This window comes from Carcharodon carcharias, chromosome 3 (assembly GCF_017639515.1).
Source record: "Carcharodon carcharias isolate sCarCar2 chromosome 3, sCarCar2.pri, whole genome shotgun sequence".
NCBI classification, from domain to species: Eukaryota; Metazoa; Chordata; class Chondrichthyes; order Lamniformes; family Lamnidae; genus Carcharodon; species Carcharodon carcharias.
Window position 1 is genome coordinate 156,741,749 of NC_054469.1, and position 15,952 is coordinate 156,757,700.

The window sequence follows — 15,952 nt, forward strand, 5'->3', positions numbered from 1 at the left end:
ACTATCAACAGGAGCAGCCAAATAAATACTGTGGCTACAAGAGCAAATCAAAAGCTGGGAGTTTTGTGAGGCTAACTCATCTCCTGAATTCCCAAAGCCTGTCACCGTCTGCAAGTCGCAAGTCAGGAGTGTGATGAAATACTCTCCACTTGCCTGGAGTGCAGCTCTAACAACACTGAAGAAGCTTGACACCGTCCAAGACAAAGCAGCCTGCATGACTTGTGCCTTAAACAGTCACTCTCTCCACCACTGATGCACAGTGGCAGCAGTGTGTACCATCTATAAGATGCATTGCAGCAACTCACCAAGGCTCCTTTGACAGCACCTTGTGACCCCTGACCTTTACCATCTAGAAGGAGAAGGGCAGCAGACGCATGGGGGGACACCACCACCACCTGCAAGTTCCCCACCAAGCTGCACACCATTACGACTTGCAAATATATTACCGTTCCTTCACTGCCCCAGGTCAAAATCCTGTGACTTTCTTCCTAACAGCACTGTGGGTGTACCTACACCGCATGGACCACCGTGGTCAAGAAGGCAGCTCACCACCACCTTCTCAAGGGCAATTATGGCCTAGGCAGCGATGCCTACATCCCATGAAAGAATAAAAAGTGCATATTTGAGTGCAAAATGTTTTTTCATAAGTGGGTGTAACACGTGTCATTATAGTAAACTGAATTGGGGCTACAGTAACCAGATTCAACCAGTTAGCTAATTAACTACTCAGCTCCTACAGCTGAAAAGTGAGTTTACCCTGTATAAACTGCAAGGAAGAAAGAATTTAGCCTGCTTACACAGCACTTTCCAGTTACTGCTAATTACAGACTAGATTAGATTTTAAGAACAAAATTAACACTTAAGTTCTGGTCACCACATTACAGGAAGGACGTAATAGCTCTGGAGAGAATGCAGAGGAGGTTTACAAGAATGTTGCCAGGGTTAGAAAAGTGTAGTTACGAGGAGAGAAAGGTTGGGGTTATTTTCCTTAGACCAAAGAAGGCTGAGAGGTGACTTGATTGAGGTGTACAAAATTATGAGGGGAATAGATTGAGTGGACAGGATAAAATTGTTTCCCTTGGTGGAGAATTCTAGAACCAGGGGACTAGATTCAAGATAAGTGGCAGAAGGTGTAGGGGGGACATGAGGAAGAACTTTTTTACACAGAGGGTGGTGGGTGTCTGGAATTCGCTGCCCAAGTTGGTGGTAGAGGCAGAAACTCTAAACTCTTTTAAAAAGTACCTGGATCTGCACCTTGAGTGCTGTAAACTGCAGGGCCATGTGTCGGGTGCAGGAAGGTGGGATTAGAAAGGGCACCAGGGTGTCCTCGGGCTGGCATGGACAAGATGGGCCGAATGGCTTCCTTCTGTGCTATAACTTTTCTATGGTTCTAAGTCCCCCTCTCACCAAACTGTAAATCTTCACTCAGTTAGATCAGCTGCACTCCATTTCCGGTCACACTATTTATAAAAATAAGGGGTCGCTCATTTAAGACGAAGGTAAGGAGAAATTTTTTCTCCGAGGGCAGTGAGTCTTTGGAACTCTGTTCCTCAAAAGGCAGTGGAAGCGGAGCCTTTGAATATTTTTAAGGCAGAGCTAGATGAATTCTTGACTAACATGGGGGTGAAAGGTGATTGGGGGTAGGCAGAAACGTGGGGTTGAGGTTACAATCAGATCAGCCATGATCTTATTGAATGGTGGAGCAGGCTTGAGGGGCCGGGTGGCCTACTCCTGCTCCTAATTTGTTGGTATGTATGTATCTGTCTTTAATAAGTAAACTGCAACTTAAAGGCATGTATTTATTTCTGAATCAGGTGGCAGACATTCTTCAGATTGTACATTGATTCTGACAGAAGGAGATTCAGCCAAATCCTTGGCTGTGTCAGGTCTGGCTGTCATTGGGCGTGACAGATATGGTGTGTTCCCATTGAGGGGTAAAATTCTCAATGTTCGAGAAGCTTCACACAAACAGGTATGTTTGCACGAAGGTGATGCAATATAAATTAAGATTCCATTATGTTTTCACAGTTTTGAATGAGGGATTTGCCTTTTTGATCCTGGGACAGATAGAAATCCCTTGCATGTAAAACAACTGAATAAAGCTGTTGAGACATAACCACAGATTGACAGTTCTGGTGAGATATAATCAACATGTTAATTAAGAAATTAAGAAGTGTAAATTGTGTATAAGTGTGCTATATATGCACATTAAGCAGTATTATATTTTTGGATGGTTTGTAACTTTTGATGTTACTTGTTTCTCATGTCATAGATCTCTCTCATTGGTAAGTTCTTACTCCCCACACCTTTTCAGACCATGCATCCCAGCTTTGAGAGCCATTCAACCATTGTAATATATCTGAGATAACTGAAGAGAAAATGTTCAATATTTATTGGTTCCACCCTATACCTTGATGTAAGGTCATCAGTAAGCGAATGAAGAATCATGCCTCTGGACCTCATAAATTTAAAACCATTGAGTGGCTTTCCTTAGCAAAGAGGCAAATGCAAGAATATTTGAAGCAGTGTTTTTTATCTTATGATAAATTTAGATGAGGAAAGATGAGAGGAGGTTTCAGACGATCACAAACACAAACATGAATGGGTTGGGCCAAATGGCCTGTTTCTGTGCCATGCATACCCTATGTTTGCCACCTTTGTTCTAATGAAATGGGTGCCAGTTTTTCCAATCTTTCCTCATAACTAAAGCTTGTCGTACATGGTACTACATTAATGAATTTTTTCTCATCAGAGCCATCCTAAAGTAGAGCACCTAAAACTGCTCCTGATTGCAATATTGTTCGTGACTACCAGGAGTCTATTTTGATCTAAATTGTTACTAGGCAGTTTGAAGCTAGATTGCCCGTTTAAGCAGAGTTATTTATTTTTAAATCCCGGAGTGGAATTATCAGGTCTCTATATGTTTTGATAGTTGCTCGTTCAAATTTCAAACAAATTGTTTACAAACTGAATCAAAAGCATGACTTTGAGTTTGAATTATTCCTTTCTCTAACCAACAAAGATCATCACATTTTGTCAAGTGAAGTCTGGTAAAGGAATATAAACCACAATAGATTTCTAGCTAGATACAATGACTAAATCTAGTGGAACAGCCACCAAACAACAACTAGGCATAAGATGATTTTTGTTGCATTAGTCCACCCCCCCCCCCCCCAACTTGATATTCGCAAATGTCACTGATATGGCGTTTATGAAGATCAAAAGTACATTAGTTCCTGATACAGTGCATTGACACTCTGTTTTCGCAACTATTACACTGTTGTATAACCACCTTGCATCCTTATGAGCAATGCTGCATTGCAACAAACATGCATTTTTTGTTACAAGGCTGTTTGTAAGGGACTGTGGTCAGAACATATAACTGCAATTCACGTAGAGTTATATCTTTTGTATTACTGAGATAGCACTTAAACATTATTTTTCATTTGCACAAAGCCATTACTTGTGTTCATTTGCTTGAGGCTTAGCTAAACAATTGAATGTTCCTCCATAGAGTTATTTACTTAATTCAATACCATCTCCACATCTGTATGTAGCTGCCTGGCAGCAGCAACTACGACTGAGCAGTCCTCTTTAGAGTCCTCTCTGCTCACCTCACTGGAGGAAGGGGCTAGGAAAGATGCCCCAAACATAGACTTGTGGTCAGAAAAACACACAAGCGAAAAAACTCACATTAATTTCTGTACCTGGTCATGGAACTCATTTGTGACTATCTTCCACAGTGGGGTCATGATTGAGTTTTGACTTGACAGGATGCTTTTCAACCTCAGCAGGCTGAGAGTCAAGACTGAAGTGACCCTCCAGCATATTCACAACTTAGAATATGCCGACGACTGCGCAGTTGTGGTCCACACTGCAAGTCACATTCAGACCAACCTTGACGTCTTCCCACTTAACATCAGCAAACCCAAAATCCTCCACCAGGCCCTCCCCTGGACAAGCATCTATATTTCTAGCTATTGTTCTTGATGGGTAGACTTTAGAAGTCATTTAACACTTCCCATATCTTGGCACCTACCTTTCTCAAATGGCCACCATCAAAAAGGCGATTCAGCACAGAATCGGCTAGTGCAGCCTTCTAAATATTGCACAACTGAGTCTTCAACAACAGAGATCTCTGTAAGAGGACAAAGCCTTTAGTCAGCATCGCTGTTGTTGTCACCACCCTTCTATATGGGTCACCTATCAAAGGCACTGCTAGGCGCTGGAGAATTTCCACCAGCAATGATATCTGAATGATACTAAAAGTCAAGAGGAGAAACAAGTGAACAAACTCTAGTATCCTCACTGAAGCCACTTCCTCCAACATTGCAAATATGATCATACAAAACCAGCTCTGCTGGCTTGGACACTGCATACGCACGCCAAATAATCTGCTTCCAACTTTTCACAACTTAAGGATGGCACCTGATTTCAGGGATGACAGAGAAAGTGTTCAAGTACACTCTGAAAGCCTCATTGAAAAGGGGAGAAATTGACATTAGTGTATGGGAGGAACAATGGCGGCGCTTCATCCAACAAGCCACAACACAGTCAGAAACTGACCACATAAACTGTTGTGGAGAAGCGATGGAAGCGGGAGGGGAGAGAACAGAACACTGGCTCGAGAACCCACCTTCCTCCCAGTAATTCTTGTCCTCTCTACCCAAAAACCTGTGGCTCCAGGATTGGCTTGCTGAGTTACCTGAGGGGACACAAACCATGAAGCCTGGCAGACACCATCTTTGTTTTGAGGAACTGACGATGATGGCTCTGAATGCACACAAAAAATCAGGAGAAGCTAGTATGGGTTTTGCACCAAATCTTTTTGTCTAAGTATCTGCAGGATGTAATTTTGAATTAGCTAGGCGATAGCATCAACCAGTATTAGTGCCATCAAGCAAATAGGCCTTACAAATATTTGAACTCCTGAAAGGATAATGCAAGATCATACCAGAGTGCTGTAGCCATTTCTCTAAGGCTGAACTTAACAATACATTGCATTGATTATTTTACATAATTTAAGTGGCAAATTCTGTTTTGTGAGGCACATTTTATTCAATATAAACAGGTGAATGCAAAGTCGTTGTAAGTGACATAGCTAGTAAAGTAGCAAACTTTTAGCATGTGTTAAGGATGACATTGAGTGGCCCAGCTCATTAACTGGATGACATAACAGGTTGACTGAAAAATGGAAGCAACCATAGTATTGCTATTCACTCCATCAAACTAGACACTCTGGGCAAGAGTTATGGTGACTGATGGGGTTTTTTTGGGGGGCATGGACTGTTAGGTTTATTCAATAGAAGGGGTGGAGGGGGGTTCACCTTTTACATTACAAAGTGAACAGTGTCATGATTTTAGGATTTAATAGAGTCTAATAATGTCATTTGTCACAGAAGTGTCAGGCTTTCTGTAAAATTTCTTCACTGCCCTTCATGATATAGAGCATAATCCAGGTCTAAGGGAGGAGAATATGGTGCAAGTATAAAGTGGGTGAGAGGAGACAGAAGAACGGGATCCATCTTCCCACCTGCGTTATTTTCCACCCCCACCCCCACACCACCCGCCCCCTCCTCTCCCACTTTATACTTGGAATACTTTTTCCTTTTCTTCTCCTCACCACTTCTTTCTGTGCCTCCCATCGTCTGCCTGATCTCCTCTATTCTCCTCGGTCTCCTGAACACCTGCTTCGCCAATCCCCTAGCCTCTCTCCTCCCCACCCTCTTCTGGCCTATTTCTCCCCTCCCTGTCCCCTTCCTCCTGTTTTTTAGTCCCTTCTTCCCCACCCATCAGATTTCTTCTATTTTTCCAGGAAATCAGTAAGATGGAAGGAAACATTCTTCAGGCCAAGACTATGTCAATGGCTACGACTACTTTTATACGTGACTGCAAAATTGGGGATGTTGGGAGAGTGCTTTGGCTCAGCCCTCCACCCCATCAGAAATACTGCTAGCACTCAGAGTTTGAAATAATGAAGTACCTCCTTGCAAATATGGCAACATTGTAATTCATTCCTTGGCATTTGCTCCATATGAATGCAGCATTTAAATTGGCATGCAGTTAAATCTTTATGATTCAGTTTACTGGGGGATCATATAGGGCACATCTAAGTTGTTTTGTTTAGTACAATTAAACGACTATTCAGAAAATTGACCCCATGATTAAACAGATTCTGAGAATTCCATTTGAGTGAACATTTCCAGCAATATTTTGAGTGTGTTGTTTGCATCTACAAACATGAGCGCTACCTTGATAGTACTGGAGTTGACACCTACTGTTTTGCTTAGTGACACCTGTTAAAATGAATATTTGTGTACAATTCATTAATAATGCATGAAGGTTGCAGTGGAGCTTTTTTGTTTTGGTTCCCCAGTTTTACAAATACATAGACACTGGTCATATTTCTTTCAATTTTTCAATATAATTAGGCCAATGAAAGTTCAATACTAACCCATCTTTGAATGTTTTTAAATGATATTTGTGAAGAATCATGTGTTATATTTACTGAAGTTTTTCAATTTTACTTTAGTACCATTCTCAGTTGGAACTTTTCCAGTTCCTGTCCCTCAAGAAAATTGGATTTTTAGTGAGAACAAAATCTGTACTGCTAATCGTACCATTCCTTTTCTTCAGGCTTGGTATCATTAATGCTTTGCAGCCTTGAACTTGCTTAATTCTTAGCAGTCTGAAGTGTGGTGGCCTGCATTCTCATCCTCTCTCCTCCTCCCGCCCTTGTGCCCAAACTACTGCTAGAAAGACCTACCAGATCTCTAATTCATCCATGTTAATTTCAAAAATGCTGCACAATTTGAATTGTAACCTTAAAGGAACATACTTACTGTTTAACAGTAGCATAGTTCTTTGCTCAGTACATGATATAATGCATTTTATTTGGAAAAACATCCTTCAACTTGCCTTAAGCAGTGCTATGGGGAATCTGTTAATAATGCAAGCTTGTTTTTTAATGGGGCTACAATATACTAATATTTGCCAGACATATTAGTAAAAAACCCAGCAATTTTTCTGTCATCAGATAATTGAAAGAAATACACAGCTTAACATTGTGTGGGGAAGCCTCCAGCCACTTTTGCAAAAGACTCCTGTGTCTAGTAATTAAAGTTGGAGAAAAGCCTTTGGAATTCCACTGGAGTGGGTGCTGTGGTAAACGTGCTGGCTTGCTATTTAAATTAAACATCTATTTTGTACTGTTGCCTTAAAGGGAGTGTGTAGTTGGGAGTCAGTTTAAGTAGGAATTTTGGGGTTTATAATAACATTAATTAACCATAATCTTATGTATGGGCTTGAAATCTTTTCTTTTGTTAATAAATTTCTTAATTTAGTTTTTAAAGTCTTTAAAGGTGGACTCATTACTTCTGAATTCGGTGCCCAAATCCTCTCATAAATACAAATTGAAAAACCGTTGTCATAACGTGGCCAAGTTTCCCTTATGGGTTTGGTCCACCTGGCTCATATCACCTGCCACGTCGTAACACACTGGGCTGAATTATTTGGGGGGTGGGGATGGCGGTGTGCTTATGCCTCCCCCTCCCCACCCCGGAAGAAAGGTCAGCAGCAAAGTGATTGACTTTCAAAAGGATTGCAGTGCTGCTGGGCCTTAACAAACTGAGGGTCGGACTTCCACTCCTCAGTAGAAGAAAGTTCTGCCCTCAAAGTCTGCCAGCTAATCTGATTGGCCAGCAGTTCTTGCAGTCCCAGCAGGTGTGTTTCTGGCTGGGGTTCATGTAAAATAGATTGGATGGGTAGCTACTCCCACAGGTGGCTTCCCAGCCACCCCCCCCCGTCCTAGTCCCGATAATACCAGGTTGGGTAAGGGGCCCAGTAGACTGCCTGCTCTTGGGCCTATTGAGGCCTTTAACTGCCCAAGTAAGTGGCAATTCAGGGCATCAGTCCACCTCTACTGCCATAATATGCTGGTCAGTAGAAGGCGGGCGAGAGTGTGAAGGCTGTTTTTTCACCAAAGTTGGTGAAAGGGTGGAATGAGTGGGGATACCCTGTGCACATCGGGAGAACTCTCCTTAAAAATCATACCCCCTCCTTTTGTACCTCCCAACTGGCCTCCAAAATCTACCCCCACTCCCTAGAGTGCCCAATCCCTTGTCCGGTTTCCATGACATTTCTTCATGGGCCAAGGAAGTCCCAGCAGTGCCCATTACCCTCTTCTGGCACTGCTGGGACTGCAAGAGCTGTTGGCCAATCAGATTAGCTGGCGGATCTTGAGGGGGATCTTCCTTCCATTGAGGGTTTGAAGTCCGACCCTCAGCTTGTTAAGGCCACAGCGTATTATCACTGCAGTACTTTTGAAAGTCAGTCACTTGGCTGCTGATCTTTGGTGGGCCGGGGGAGCAACAGCACACCGCCACCCGTTCCCTGCTAAATAGTTCAGCTCAGTGTGTTATGACGTGGCAGGTGGTGTGTGTCAGGTGGACCAAACCCATAAGGGAAACTCAGCCACGTTCTCACAACAGTTTTGCAATCCATGTTTATTACGAGATGATTTGGGCACTGAATTCAGAAGTAATGAGTCCATTAACACCTTTGAGAGATTTTAAAAAACTAAATTAAAACATTTATTAACAAAAGAAAAGATTTCAAGCACATACATAAGATTACAGTTACTTAATGTTATAATAAATCCCAAAATTTCTATTTAAACTGATTCCCAATTACATACCCCCTTTAAGGCAACCATCCAAAATAGATGTTTAATTTAAAAAGCAAGCCAGTACATTTACCACAGCACCCACTCCAGTGGAATTCCAAAGGCTTTTCTCCAACTTTAGTTAATGGACACAGCAGACTTCTGCAAAAGTGGCTGGAGGCTTTCCCAAGGCTGCTTCACACACTCCTGTTAGATCTTACCTAGCCTATCAACATCACCTTCCTACCTTCCTTTATATATGTTTCTCTCTCTTTAATCTGTAAATTCTATTGTTCTATATGTCTTTGGAAATGTACTTTTCCCACAACATAAAAATCTTTCATGTTGCCAAATGGCCAGTACCTTTTGAGAAAAGTAAGCATTATAACCTTGCCCTGTTTATCTTCTTCGTTGTAAACATCCTACCATCCCTTTAAAACCCAAACAACTCCTTCACTTAGCGAAAAATGCAAATTTCCTTCACACACTACATGCTAAGACCTCATCCATGTTTACTCTTTAACATTTCAAATGCCTTTTACCCTTAACTTCTTCTGATAATTAAAGCTTGCAGCCTATCTGACTCCAGTTAAATCACACAGACAGAATCATATACACCCATACCCATAAACCTATTTTATAGTAATCCACAATAATATTATGAAACTTATTATAGTTTCGTGACAAGTGTCACATCTACTTGCTATATACGGATACGCACCAATTGCCACCAGCTGACTTGTTTGCTGTGTTTCATATTCTTCATCAGTAGTGCTATTAGTAAAATTGATGTCTCATTATTATTACAATACTTTTGATTTGTGAATGTTTTAATATTAATCAAATATAGCTCCAGTAATTCATTTTTTAAGGAAAACTGGCACTGAAATATTTGATGGATACATGAAATTCTGTAGATAATTGTGTAATCTTGCACATCTGGTATCTGAAATTTGTCAAAACTTTGGTTATTTGATTAATTTTAGAGCGTCATGTGGAAATTGCATGATGCAGTTAATTATTGCTGCTATGGTTACTAATGTGAATGACGACTTGTGTATATGTCAAATATAAAAATGGTTTTCTAAGGATATGGCTTATATTCCGATCTGTTAATTAACAGCATGAAAGTTGTGAAATGTTGCAATTCTACAAAACCATGGATTTGACTATTTTGTCATGCAGATAATGGAGAATGCAGAAATCAACAACATTATCAAGATAGTTGGTCTTCAATACAAGAAAAGTTACGATGATGCAGAGTCTCTGAAATCCCTTCGCTATGGCAAGATTATGATCATGACTGATCAGGTCTGAATGAGTCTTAATTAAAGAAAAAAAGATACTGATAAAACTGCACAAAATATGATTTCTGAGCACTATAATGCAGCTGTCAGCAGATGCTCCTTGTACTAGTCAATCCCCCATGGTATTACGCACATTTCTTCAGAGAATATGGTCACTGTTGTTAATTGAATATCAGTTAGGTGTTAAATTGTATTTTGGTGATAATTATGAATTGGGAACTCACCTGTGCTTATGGCTATCCAAGTTGTAGCAATTACTGCCTGCTTCTGCTGTTTACATATTGCAGCTTCTCTCTGTTCTCTTTTGCTTCTGTCACTTGTCCTTTACTCTATCAATTTCTTCTGCTTTTTCATCTGTTTTCTTTTCCTTATTAGGATGGTAAGTGATATAGCAGGGAAAAATTGGATAGCTGCAGAGATAGCTCCAAAAGCTGCAGTCTGTGGGGCTTTGGTTTAAGATCCCTTCTGAAAGACAGCACCTCTGACAGCTCTGTGCTCCCTCAGTACTGCATTGGAGGGTCAGCCTTGATTTTTTGTGACCTTCTATGCCCACCAGAGGGTACTGACAGAGTTTTGGGTTTAACATTTCAACCAAAATAACAGTGGTTTTGACACTGTAGCATTCCCTAGTACTGTGCTGAAGTGAAAGTCCAAATTACATGCTCAGCAACATCTTGGGTTAGTGTATTTATCATAGTAAGACAATTAATTAGAGCATATTCAGGCAAAAGTTGTCATTGAGTCAATAATAATCAAAGGCTTGGTCAAACAAATAGTTTTTAAGCAAAGTCTTACAGGCGGAGAGTATAAGGAGGGAATTCCAGACCTAAATGACTGAAAGCATGGCTGCCAATGGTGATTCAAAGGAGTGGATCATATAAAGGTCTGAGTTGGAGGATGTGGCGGTCATGGAGGGTTGTAGGTCTGGAAGTGGTTGCGGACATGAGGAGAGCTGAGACCATGCTGGGAGTTGAACACTAAGCTGAGAATTTTAAAATTGAGGTACTAGTGCACAGGAAGCCAATGTAGATCAGCAAGCACACAAATGATAGGTTAACAGGACTTGAGAGGGTGAAAGAAAGGAGATTGACCAAGAGAGCACTGAAATAGTTGAGGCTGGAACTATATAAACCATGCATTAGGATTTCAGCTGTAAGTGAGCTGAGGTAGTGACAGAGATAGGTGATATTAGGGAGGTGGAAGTAGACATTCTTGGGGGTGGAGAGGGTGAGTTTGGAAGCTTAGCTCCAGCTCAAATGCTGATGTGACAGTTATAAAAATTAATTTCTTCTCTTTGTCTTGGTATTTTATAGTTGTGGAGCCGAAGTTGTCAAAACGTCCAGATTTACCAGCTTAGCTCTTGGCCAGCTCAGAACATCATTGAAGGGCCCAGTCACCACCTCACAAAGGATAGATCCTCTATTACAGATTGGCTTTATAATTTTTGAAATAAATAGATAATCCAGACCAAATTGCTACTAAATTTATGCTGCAGGAGTCAAGGGTTATATCTTCTTGGAGTCTCTTAATTTCCTGGTTTTAGCTTTATTTTGCCTTCAACCACTTCCTTCCAAAAAACACTGCTCAGAAGTAATTTGTGTCCCTCTTACTGGCAGAGGAAATGTTTAATTGGGGCTTAATGAATTGGTCCATTTAGATAAGATCTGTTAACACAGATTGGGAGCTACAAATTGTAGAGACCCCTTTCAAACTCCATCTAGTCATTTAGGTCTTCAGAGGGCCTATCTAATTAAAGGAATAATACTACTTTTTTGGGTGAAACATTTCCTAGCAATTTTAATGCTCCATGTCAAATGAAAAAAGTAATTGGTAATTGTGTCACTTATGATTGGTATCTGCCAGTTGGTGGATTCTTTGTGTTCGGCTGCATGTTTTGTGTTTTTGCTGCAATTGAATTAATGTTATTTGGCTTCCCCATTTACCTTCCTGTGGCATAAGTCATGTGATGTGTCTTGAATGGGACAATGTGGTATGAAGGAGGGGGAGATTGTTCAGTATCATGTTGTTCACCAAGTTAAATAGTGTGTCCTTCCAGCTGGTTTGAAGTTGAGCTCACTGTTGCAGTGAAATTGTGCCAGGATATTCTCTAATTGGTGTCACTGGAGCAGCCTAACAAAAAGAGAACGCATGTCTATGGGTCTTATTCAGATCATGTTGCTACTGCCACGCTCTGTGGATCCAGACTCTGCTGAACCTTTGTCTAGTTTCACTTCCCTATTTCACTGCCAGCTAATACCACTGTTCATCAATCCAAACACTGTTGCTGCAGTTCACCGACTTCTAACTTCCAATTTCACTGCAAGATAACATAAAAATGTAAAGACCACACGGCAGTGAAATGTGCATGCCATCCCCCTTCATTCCCTGGAGAGCCCAGATCATTTTCTGATTCTGGCTGCAGGTCTACATGGGCAGTGAAAGGAAGAGAGACCAGGACATCTAGAAAGAATGGTAGTCAAATCTGAAGAACGTATACAGAAAGAGGGACAGAAAGATATGGAGAGAAATATACAAAAAAACAAGAGAGGATCAAGAGAATGCTGTAGTATCCAGGCCATTTATTGCTCAACGAACAATACTCAAACAGAATAATCAGTCATTTATCTCCTTGCCATTCTTAGGACCTGGCTGCAAGGTAATTGGCTACCTCACTTTCCTCCTTCAAAATGACTACACATGGAAATAATTAATTGGCTCCAAAGTGCTTTTGGGTAGCCTCAGTGAGAAAGGCACTATATAAATGCAAATATTTTATTTTGTTTATGTGCTCCCTGTGAGAGCATTGCTCCCAACTGAATGCCTTGGATCATGGAATTCCTCCCTAGGATGGAGGGAGTGCAGAAAAAGAAGTTAGAGACAGAGACATAGCAATAAAAGAAATTCAAGTATATAGACAGAGAGAGATCAAGTTGCAGGTCAGAAAGAGGAAAAGGTTTAGTATGATACAAGTCGAAGAAAGATTGTGGGTGGAATCTTTGTGCTCTCCCCCATGGCCAATTTGATGGTGGGGGGGGTGGAGGACAACATTTAATAGGGTGGGAGAGCCACGCTGTTGCATCGATCCCAATTCACTCCATGGCAGGAAAGCCTGTGGATGGGTGGGTGTAGTAGTAGCAGTAGCCACTGCCTCCCCAGTGGCGCTGCTGAACACATGGCCCTGAGTGGCTGGAAGATCTCGGCAGGTGGGACTTCAATCCTTGAGTCCTTGATCCCGGGAGAAGACCCACCACTGTCCTGTTAAGTGCCCTAGTGGCACAAGATGCAGCGGGCTTCTTGAAAAGAGGTGATACGGGGCTCTTGCTGCTTCTTCAGCCAGTGACTGAGACCCAGTCGCCTCCACAAGACTCCACCCTTTGTTTTATTTTGTCTGTGAGGACTGCTATGGGATATTAAGTTATTTTTTTGCTGTACAATTCATGAATTGTGTCAATTTATCATAATGGCTAATTTGAAACAGTATGATATTTGCATATCTTTAAATGTTACAGGATCAGGATGGCTCTCATATCAAAGGCTTGCTGATCAACTTCTTTCATCACAACTGGCCATCTCTTCTGAGACATCAATTCTTGGAGGAATTCATTACACCTATAGTAAAGGCTAGTTGAACCTTCAGATCACTAACGTTTTCACAGAACAATCTACAATTCTAATTGCTCTTGATAAAAAATATTGTTTTAATATTTTTTTTCCAATAAAGGCTACCAAAAATAAACAAGAATTGGCATTCTACAGCATTCCTGAATTTGATGAATGGAAAAAACAAATAGAAAATAACAAGTCTTGGAAAGTGAAATACTACAAAGGTTTGTAATGTAAAAGTTTTACTCAAAACAATCAAAAGTAAAACCATAGGAGGTGGGGGAAAACATGACTTAATTTAGAAATTTTGTATTTTTGCGCAGCTGGGAACAAGTTTTCTTAATGCTGATATACTCCCGAATTGGAGTTGAGTTTCATTCTGGCAATAGCAGGTACCCAGTAGAGCTAATGTTAAGTAATAATCATAGTAAATGCATATGTGGATTGACTGGTATATATGATGTCTCACACAGGTCTTGGTACCAGTACATCAAAAGAAGCAAAAGAATACTTTGCAGATATGGACAGGCATCGCGTAATGTTTAGATACACTGGCCCGGAGGATGATGCTGCAATTACTCTGGTATTATATATAACTGTATTATAGAAATCACAACTTGTCAGTGTTTTAAATGTCAATGTTTCAGGGCAAACCCAACATTTATATGTAAAATTCAGCATAAATGTTGTATCTAAACATTGGAATTCCACTATTGCCATTCATTCCAGGACAATCCATTAAGATAAACTCCTGATGGTTAAAAACAAAAATGAGTTTATTTTTGATTCAGAGAGTTTCATTGATAGACTTTTCTTTAAGTTAGGCCATGATTTGATTGACCAGCTGTATATTTGGTAAAACAGTCCTTAGTGGTATTTTTGCTTCATGGATAATCGGTTGCTAGAAACTGCAACATGGTGACCTTTTCATTGTTTATCAGCTGTCTTTAATGCTACAATTAGAAATTTTCACATCTCAGGCTTTCAGCAAAAAGAAGATAGATGATCGAAAAGAATGGCTGACCAATTTCATGGAAGACAGAAGACAGCGGCGGCTGCATGGGCTGCCAGAGGTCTGGTATTGAATTGTAGTCATTAATTTCTAATATTTTGTTCTGTTGTGTTTATGATTGTCACTTTTCAAAATCTAATTTTATAGCAATATTTATATGGAACAGCAACAAAGTACTTGACGTACAATGACTTCATCAACAAGGAATTAATCCTTTTCTCAAATTCTGACAATGAAAGGTCCATTCCTTCTCTTGTTGATGGTAAGTTAGAAATTATCCTATAATTTTTTTATTATTGTATTTCTTTATGGCATAGATTTCCGGTTATCAGAATTGTGCCCAAAAGTAAAGCCTGTATCTTTATGAACATCTTATAATAAAATAAATCCATCTTTATTCTAATAAATAATCTAAAATTCCTTTACTTCTTTCTATTCCATCCAGCATAGTGACCTCAAATATTAGGGACTGTAATGCAAGGAGCCTTGATGTCAGACATATTAGAACCTGCACACAAGATACAATGAACAAAATGTAGAATGGTGTAAACTTGCTTTGTATATTTTTTTATTTGTTATAACGTTGTGACTAAAAAAGTTTTATGTTTGATAATTTTGCTTTCCAACTAGTGCTAATGGTTAAATACATAAATGGAATTATAGCATTGTCATAATGTTACTAGACTAGTAAGCGAGAGGCCTGTACAACGCTGTAGACATAAGAATTCAAATTCCAACATGGCACCAAGATGAATCTAAATTAGTTAATAAATTGGGAATAAAAAGCTAGCCTCAGGAATGATCCTGAAATTACTAGGTTGTTGTTTAAAAAAACAATTGGTTCACTAATGTCCTTCAGGGAAGGAACCTGCCACCCTTCACCATTCTAGCCCACATGTGACTCTAGATCCATAACTAAATGGTTGCCTGTTAATGGCCTAGCATGCCATTCAGTTATATCAAACTGCCACAGATAAGTTGACTAAAAGAATGCTCAGCATCGATCTAGGCACTCCTCACAACCATGTGGTAACTTGTGCCAAAATTGGGAGAACTGCCCCATCCTAGTCTAACAATAGACTGACGGTCATAATTAATGAATAATACTTTACAATGTCCCAGACTGCTCCATCACAATTGTTGGGTATACCCTATTCTAGCAGTAGGACTGACCAGAGGTACTGGCACAGTGGTATATAGTCAGGAGGGAGGATTTTGTGAATCCTCAACATTGACTTTGGATTTTGGATCTCATGGCTTCATGGGCAAGAAAACATGGGCAAGAAAACTTCTTGCTGATTACCACCTACCGCATTCCCTCAGCTGTTGGATTAGTTCTCCTCCATGTTGAACACCATTTGTAAGAAA

The 15,952-nt window shown here is 40.3% G+C and overlaps 1 protein-coding gene across 3 annotated transcripts in view; it reads left to right on the forward strand.

The window, feature by feature from the left end:
- LOC121276160 (DNA topoisomerase 2-beta-like) overlaps window positions 1–15,952 on the forward strand; it is a 257,905-nt gene that overhangs the window by 120,736 nt on the left and 121,217 nt on the right. For all 3 annotated transcript variants that reach the window (XM_041184227.1, XM_041184228.1, XM_041184226.1), the window contains exons 12-18: window positions 1,815–1,972; window positions 9,848–9,973; window positions 13,479–13,589; window positions 13,691–13,796; window positions 14,046–14,155; window positions 14,553–14,645; window positions 14,732–14,846. In XM_041184227.1, the coding sequence (XP_041040161.1) occupies window positions 1,815–1,972; window positions 9,848–9,973; window positions 13,479–13,589; window positions 13,691–13,796; window positions 14,046–14,155; window positions 14,553–14,645; window positions 14,732–14,846 (819 nt within the window). The remainder of the gene's footprint in view (window positions 1–1,814; window positions 1,973–9,847; window positions 9,974–13,478; window positions 13,590–13,690; window positions 13,797–14,045; window positions 14,156–14,552; window positions 14,646–14,731; window positions 14,847–15,952) is intronic.